The sequence below is a fragment of the Drosophila takahashii genome, unplaced genomic scaffold (assembly GCF_030179915.1).
Source record: "Drosophila takahashii strain IR98-3 E-12201 unplaced genomic scaffold, DtakHiC1v2 scaffold_48, whole genome shotgun sequence".
NCBI classification, from domain to species: domain Eukaryota; kingdom Metazoa; phylum Arthropoda; class Insecta; order Diptera; family Drosophilidae; genus Drosophila; species Drosophila takahashii.
Window position 1 is genome coordinate 1 of NW_027221726.1, and position 9,000 is coordinate 9,000.

The following is a 9,000-nucleotide window of genomic DNA, read 5'->3' on the forward strand; positions in this document are numbered from 1 at the left end:
TACTAACAAATTTCTTTTTACGCGATTATTTCTACAAGACGTAGAAAACGCCGAAGATAGAGCTATAATAATAGAAGGAACACACAATCGAGCTCATAGGGGATTAGACGAAAATCATAAACAAATCAGTAGATTATATTATTGGCCCAATCTATTTGTAAAACTAAAAGAATATATAAAAAATTGTAAAATTTGCAATGAGAACAAATATAACAGACACCCGATTAAAATTCCAATTGGGGAAGCCCCAATCCCAACTAAAGAAGGCGAAAATTTACACATTGATATATATTATGCGCAAAGTTTAACTTTTTTAACTTGTATTGACGCGTATTCTAAATTCCTAGTAGTTAAAGAAATTCAAAATAAATTAAATATCGAAAATAAAGTAATGGAACTACTTCAACATTTTCCCCAAGCCAAGGTAATTATGACCGATAACGAACCGAGCTTTACCTCAGCTCAATTTAAATCCTTTGCACAAAGATGCGGTGTAACTCTACATTACGCAGACCCAAGACACAGTACCTCAAACGGACAAGTGGAAAGAGCACATTCGACATTAACAGAATTAGCTCGCTGCATAAAAGAACAATTTAATTTAACTGACTATTCCGAAATCGTAATAAGAGCCGCTCAGGAATATAATCAGAGTATTCATTCCACAACAAACCAAAAACCTGTTGACATTCTTTATAATAAAATCGAACACGATAATATTCCACAATTATTAAAAAATACTCAGGAGAAAATGTTAGAAACTCATAATGAAAACAGAAAAGAAAAACAATATCACGTAGGACAAGTTGTTTATGAAAAGAAATATGGAGAAAGAAATAAACTAAAACCAAGATATAAGAAGCAAATAGTTAAGGATAATATGCCTAATAAAATAATAATCAACAGTAGAAACAGAATTATTCACAAAGATAATATTAAGCATTAATAAATTCTTTTTTTTAAACTTCCAGAAAATGTATTCTTTAATACATATTTTATCAATCATAATATTGGCCAGTTCAGAAATAATTGATTACTCGAACCATGAATTTTTTCTGTTCAAAGACAACAAGGATGTACTCACCTATGAATCTTACAACGATTTATTCCACGTAACTAATTTAAGTTTTTATAAGGAAATACTTGACATAGAATCAGATAATATAAAAAGGATTCAAATAAAAGGTCACAATGGGAAATTAAGTACGACATAGAAGTAATCAAAGTAATCTTATCTCAGTTAATATCAGCTAGAACAAAAAGGGGAATAAATGAGTTAGGCACCGTGTGGAAATGGTTGGCTGGAACTCCGGATCATGATGATTTCATAAAAGTACAAAATAAAATCAATGACTTAATTGAAAATAATAATAAACAGTCTATTATTAATTCCAAATTGTTCAAAGAAATAGAATCTCTCTCTGAAGATTTTAAAAAGGTTTTTATTGATCAAGATTTACCACTTAGAAAACATCGCTTACGATTAATAACATTTGACCTACAAAACTTAATTGATACTATTACTCTTGCAAAAATTGACGTTTTTAACACCAAAATTTTAAACAATGAAGATATAAAAGAAATATTAAAACACGAGCAAAAGCCAGTAATTATCGCTGACTTAATGGATATCTCTGTGTTCAAAATCGCATTACACAAAGAACTTTTAATAATTTATATAAAATACCCAATAATAAAAAATAGATGCGAAATTTATTACACTCGATCCATTTCCCAAATCGATGGAAAATTATTAATAAGTAATCAAGTCGCAAAATGCGAAAATACATATTATGAAATGTCTACATTTAAGAAAGAACTTTTTAATAATTATTGCACTTTAAGTTTAGAGAAAACATGTTTTACCCGATTATTAAATGGTGAACAATCAATTTGTAAAAAAATAAGAGAAAAGAATAAAAAAATAGACATTATCCAAGATGGTGCCATTTTAATAAATGGTAACAACATCGTCAACAATTCCGAATTAGGTGGTTCATTCTTAATAACATTTAATGGTACAACCACAATAAATAACGTTTCATATACCAATTTAGACAACAAAATTCTTAACTATATTACTACAAACCACTTCAAAAATTACGAAATATCCGATTATATATTTTCAAATAACTCAGAACTCTCTTTAGATAATATAAATATTTTAAATCCATTCATTAAAATTAATAATACCAAAATATCTATATCCTTTATATTATTAATTTAAATCATTATATATTTGATTTCTCTACCTATTATTAAATACAGAAATATGTTTGTAACCAAAAAACAACGGCCAGAGTTTGAAAAACCTAACGAAGATATATTTTTAACAGAATTAAAAGATCATTTAAACGAAATCCATAATGAATCGGGACGATCCATTTTAGAAGGGGGAGAGTTATCCAGCCCGTGAAACGGTTCCATTTATGGAATTAATAAACAAATTTTTAAATTCAATCCCAGCTAAATTGCCTTTGCCTTTGTTTAAGATTCTGTCTCCGCCTTTTTCATTAACTTCGAGGGCCGCGCTTGACTGTCCGGCTAAGATAAATAAACCTATCGTAAAGTAAATAACAGCTTCCGTTCGAAGCCAAACTCTCACGCTCAAAGCCCAAAGTATTGCGTTCCGATTTTTTATCAAAATTGCATCGGTCAGCATAATCTAATTTCACAACGAGATGCGACAGTTTCAGCATAAGCTTTTATATTAAACAAAAATCAAAGTTCTAGAAGCTTAAAAAAGAAAAAGCTTCTGGCCGAGGTTCGTTGGAGAAGATTTGAGGATTAAGTGAGCAGTCTGAATCGGATTGAAACCGCGAACGGTCAAATCTTAGAATTAAAAGTAAAAGTGTCTTGATAGTGAGTTAGTGAATTAAGGTTTTTTACCAATAAAGAAAAATTATAAAATAAAAAATTTATTTTTTTTAAATCAACCACAACGATCAAATTTAATTTACACTTGGGTGCACATAGATATTTAATGTAAATGAGTAAGTTGCGTTTTATTTTTGAATGGTGTTGTGGCAGGGGAAGCAGTATTTGCCCGCCAGTACATATACATATGTACACATGTATGTATTTTAAGGTATTAAAAAATATTACGCTTAATTAACAATTTCCTGCCTAAACTTAATATTTGTTATTTTAATTTAGTCGATTTATTAGTCATGTGGCAGGGGGGAATATAACCAATTCTATCAGTGACTATTCACAAAATTAATTAAACAAAAAAATATAAATACAAAATTGTTTGGCACCATTCTCGACTACGTTTTCTAATGCACACATTCATATATTTGTATGTGTGTATGGCAAAAGCTAAAACGTATTGCGGTCCTTCTATTTCCCGCAATTTACGCTCTCCGTGTGTAAGATGAGAGACATTTTTTCGCTCTTCTCTCTCCGTTTTAATTCGTCTGCGCTTCGGTCTTGCTTTGATTTCATTTCTTGATCAGTTCTTAAGTAGAGCCCGACGCGAAAAGATGTCCCAGAAGGAAATGTGGCAATTTATGCAGCAGCAGGGCTATCAAATGGGGTTCCAACAACAACAGCCCATGGTCCAGCAGCAACAATCCATGCTCCAACAGCAACAGCCCATGGTCCAACAGCAACAGCCAATGCTCCAGCAGCAACCGCTACTGCTCCAACAGCAACAGCCGCAGCTCCAACAGCATCAGTTTCAGCAGCAGCAGTTCCAGTTGGTGCAGCCGATGCAGTCGCAGCAGAAGCAGGAGCAGCAGATGCAGTCGCAGCCGAGTTTGATGTGGGGCTATGTGCAGCCCCAACCCCAACCCCAGGCCCGACGCAGGCGCAGCCAAAAAAATTCAAGGTTTTAGGGCCAATCAAAAAGCCCAAGGGCTCACGTTCCAGGTGGCAGATCCAGCAGCTTCAAAACGAAGTTTTTAATTTAAAGAAAAATTTGTTTAAAGCTAGGCAGGATAGTCACGAAATGTATACCCGACTTAGCCGACTGGAATCGGCCTTTTATGGCAACAAATAAAAAGCAAAAATTTAAAAATGAAAACTGTGTCTGCTTTTTATACCCTTGCAGAGGGTATTATGATTTCAGTCAGAAGTTTGCAACGCAGTGAAGGAGACGTTTCCGACCCCATAAAGTATATATATTCTTGATCAGCATCACAAGACGAGTCGATCTAGCCATGTCCGTCTGTCCGTCCGTCTGTCCGTCTGTCCGTCTGTCCGTCTGTCTGTTTCTACGCAAACTAGTCTCTCAGTTTTTGAGCTATCGGGACAAAACTTTCGCAAAAGTCTTCTTTCTATTGCAGGTAGTATATATGTCGGAGCCGACCGGATCGGACAACTATATCTTATAGCTCCCATAGGAACAATCGGAAAAAAAAAACTTTAAAAAATTCTAGCTTCGGTGTTTTTTGAAATATTACCTTCTACTTTTGGGAATGTTATTTTTAAAATATATCTGAATTTCGAATTAATTATTTAAAAAATCGGACTACTATATCATATAGCTGCCATAGGAACGATCGGAAAATTAATGGAAAAGTAATAGGAAATAAATTCTAGCTTCTTTGGTTTTTATTGTATTACCTTCTACTCTAGGATATGACTCTTTTTAAATATTTCCGAATTTCAATTTTAATTTAATCAAAATCGGACGACTATATCATATAGCTGCCATAGGAACGATCGGAAAATTAATGGAAAAGTAATAGGAAATAAATTCTAGCTTCTTTGGTTTTTATTGTATTATCTTCTACTCTAGGATATGACTCTTTTTAAATATTTTCGAATTTCAATTTTAATGTGATCAAAATCGGACGACTATATCATATAGCTGCCATAGGAACGATCGGAAAATTAATGAGAAATATTAGAAAATTGAACATTTTTGCGATTTGTTTATTAATAGGAATGATCTGCAAGGGTATATAAGCTTCGGCTGGCCGAAGCTAGCTTCCTTTCTTGTTTTTTTTCTTATTTCAGCAAAAAATAAAAACTACATACTTTTAGTTGTTTTTTTCAGTGCTGTTGTGTACACGTGTTTCATGTATTCATAGCAGTGGGTCAGATCTTTAAAATGCATTAGTTTAATATGCATGTCCTTTTATATTTCAGCAAAAAAAGGGAAAGCAACGGTACAGATCTTGGGTTACATTTTTTCCGGTGCGCCTTTACGGACCTAAAAATTATAACAATTTATATGGTTTTGGAATGTTTTTTTTGAGTGCTCTTTACAGCTATTGCTGCTAGAATACGCAAATGACTTTTTTTGGCGGAAATCTATTTGGCCCGGTTTTTGATAGTGTAGTAAAAATGTACCATTCAAATGGTTTTTTGCGGTGTTTATTTTTACAGTGTGTTGCCACGCCCTGTTAGGAAACAAAAAAGCGGGAGATCGCAGTAGATAGAAAGAGAGGAAAGAGTGTAGCAAGTGCGCAAAAGAAGAAGTTAACGGGAAAGCTATCAATTTGGTCAGAGTCGTATCAAGAAAATTTTCCGCCAGTTGTGTTTTTAGGTGCTCCTCCTACTCTTTGCCTAATTAATAGGAAAATTTCTTTGCATAACCGTGTATTTTGGTGTATAACCGTGTGTGAGCAATAATATTATTATTTTAGTTCGCTTTTCTCGGAATTTTTATTTTTTCTATTGAATGTGCAAATTTGTTGATATCTCTGATGCTAACTTACAAATTTGGTGAGTTATGCCAGTTAGTTTAGTTTTTAACTATTCTTAATTAGTAAAGTCATAAATGATTTTCATTTAAATGAATTTTTTGTTTATTTTTCAATTTTGTGCAGTTGCGATATACCAATTAGCATAATTGCATTTTGTACATATATAAATGCGTGTGGTGTTGTTTTTTAATTGCACTATTTAAACAAAATTGTCTTAATATTTTAGAGCTTCCTGTATGGAGACAGAAATAATACAAACTTTGATGAATCCTTAGTTAATTATCCATACTAGAATGAATTTTATAAACACTTGCTAAATTGCATGAATAAATCGTAGTTTAGTTTAATCTCTGTATTATTCGATTTTGATATTGAATAACTTGCAATATTAACAAAATGTTGCCTAAATATTTAAAAGCCTTCTGTGTTCTTTAAGAGACAGAAATACGGCAAATTTGGAATATTCCAGATGTGTTTAAATATTATAAAAATTGGCTGAATTCCTGATTGCATGACAAGATCGTAGTTTAGTTTAATCTCTGTATTATTCGATTTTGATATTGAATAACTTGCAATATTAACAAAATATTGCCTAAATATTTAAAAGCCTTCTGTGTTCTTTAAGAGACAGAAATACGGCAAATTTGGAATATTCCAGATGTGTTTAAATATTATAAAAATTGGCTGAATTGCTGATTGCATGACAAGATCGTAGTTTAGTTTAATCTCTGTATTATTCGATTTTGATATTGAATAACTTGCAATATTAACAAAATATTGCCTAAATATTTAAAAGCCTTCTGTGTTCTTTAAGAGACTGAAATACGGCAAATTTGGAATTTTCCAGATGTGTTTAAATATTATAAAAATTGGCTGAATTGCTGATTGCATGACTAGATCGTAGTTAAGTTTAATCTCTGTATTATTCAATTTTGATATTGAATAACTTGCAATATTAACAAAATATTGCCTAAATATTTAAAAGCCTTCTGTGTTCTTTAAGAGACAGAAATACGGCAAATTTGGAATATTCCAGATGTGTTTAAATATTATAAAAATTGGCTGAGTTCCTGATTGCATGACAAGATCGTAGTTTAGTTTAATCTCTGTATTATTCGATTTTGATATTGAATAACTTGCAATATTAACAAAATATTGCCTAAATATTTAAAAGCCTTCTGTGTTCTTTAAGAGACTGAAATACGGCAAATTTGGAATATTCCAGATGTGTTTAAATATTATAAAAATTGGCTGAATTGCTGATTGCATGACTAGATCGTAGTTTAGTTTAATCTCTGTATTATTCGATTTTGATATTAAATAACTTGCAATATTTAAAAAATATTGCCTAAATATTTAAAAGCCTTCTGTGTTCTTTAAGAGACAGAAATACGGCAAATTTGGAATATTCCAGATGTGCTTAAATATTATAAAAATTGGCTGAGTTGCATGATAAGATCATAGAATTAGTTTGATCGCATTATTATTCGATTTGGATATTGAATAATTTGCAATATTTAAAAAGTATTGTCCAAAAATTTAAAAGCCTTCTGAATTCTTTTAGAGACAGAAATAAGGCAAATTTTGAAATTCTCAATAATTAAAGCTCCTTTCTTTTACTCAATATGGATGCAAATATGAATATTGAGCTGTTAAACATAGATTGTGCATTGGTGCCCCACTCAGTAGTGCCTATAACAGGAGATGGAGCTTGCCTGTTTAGGGCTATTTCGTATCTTTTACATGAAAATGAAGACTTTTTTGACATTATTCGTCAGGCGATTGTTGGATATGTTGTTCGCCGATGGAATATCTTTGCACAGTACACTTGCAACGCCAAAGGAAACGCATATGACAATTGTATTGCATACGAAAATGAAATGAGGCTTGCCCACACGTTTGGGTCATATGCAGAGGTAGAGGCTGCATGTGATTTGTAACCTATTAATATTGAAGTATTCCAAGATGGGGTTTGTAGGTCAAACTCAGGAACTATAGGTAGCACTTTAAAAAGGCTGCGCTTTAGTGGTAATCCTGTTAGTGGTCATTACGATGTTTACTTACCTTCAGAAACTATGCCTGATTCATTGTCGTTTTCTGCACCTACTGAACCAAAAACCCGAAAAAGGCGAAAACGTTTTTCCAATTATACCAGAGCAAAGCAGATAAAGATGGGAAAAGAAAAATGTACCTCTGTTCATGGAACAGAGCGTAATAAAAAAACTCGGACAAAAAATAAGTCATGTTCTAAATGGGTAACTGAAAATGCAGCATTTAATTACGATTACAACATAGATTATATGTCAAATTCAGAAATTAAAATAGGTGCAATGAATACCAAATGTAAATATTGTGGTGCTTTGAAATGGAAAGGTGAATCCAAAGGCATGTGCTGCAAAGAGGGAAAAGTTCAACTTCCTCCGTTTAAGGCATTACCTCAACCGCTTAAGAATTTATTAATTGGAAGCCATCCTGACCATGCTCATTTCTTGGCAAATTCAATAAAGTATAATAATTGCTTTCAAATAACATCATTTGGTAGTGAAAAAATTGTATGCGATACTTATATGCCTACGTTTAAAGTGCAAGGACAAGTCTATCATTTAATAGGTAGTCTTTTACCAACCTCTCAAACAAATGCCCAATTTCTTCAGATATATTTCATTGGTGAAGATGATTGCGAGGTAAACTTAAGGTGTAAGCACAACTCCGGTGTTAAACAAGACTTAATAAAATCTCTACAGTCTATGTTGCATAAATGCAATCCATACATTAAAGATTTTAAAACTGCTCTTAATAAAGTTCCAAAAGATTGCAAAGACTTCAAAATGGTCATTAACGCTGATAAAAAGCAAGCAAATGCTCATAGAGGTCGTTATAATGCACCTCAAACAAATGAAGTCGCTTTGGTATTAGTTGATCAACAATTTCAAAGTCGGGACATTGTTATTGAGAGTCATAATAGCAAACTTAAGAGAATCAGTGAACTTCACCGATCTTATGACTGTCTACAATATCCATTAATTTTTTGCCACGGAGATGACGGATATGCCATAAATATTCCCCAACGTGATCCGTTAACAAAAAATGATCTAAAGAAGACTGTATCTGCATTAAGCTTTTACAGTTATCGAATAATGCTTAGGGAGACTGAAGTCAATCACTTGCATTATTATAGAGCACTGTTTAATCAATTTTTGGTTGATATGAGTGCAAAAATGGAAACCGAACGGCTTAATTATATTCGAGCAAATCAAAAAAAGTTAAGGGCAGAAAGTTACATACTGTTGGGGCGGCGGCTTGATCGTAGGAGATGGTTATGAGTCCCAGGGAAATGGATTAA

The 9,000-nt window shown here is 32.5% G+C and overlaps 1 protein-coding gene across 1 annotated transcript; it reads left to right on the forward strand.

Moving 5' to 3' along the window:
- The first annotated feature begins 3,485 nt into the window (after positions 1-3,485).
- On the forward strand, positions 3,486-3,839 carry LOC138914601 (nuclear transcription factor Y subunit beta-like). Its single transcript, XM_070219406.1, has one exon. It carries the CDS (start codon positions 3,486-3,488, stop codon positions 3,837-3,839), a length of 354 nt encoding a protein of 117 aa, XP_070075507.1.
- Positions 3,840-9,000: the final 5,161 nt, after the last annotated feature.

Excerpts from the sequence above, each read along its gene's own strand:
- LOC138914601 (XM_070219406.1), top strand. The coding sequence starts at position 3,486 with ATGTCCCAGAAGGAAATGTGGCAATTTATGCAGCAGCAGGGCTATCAA.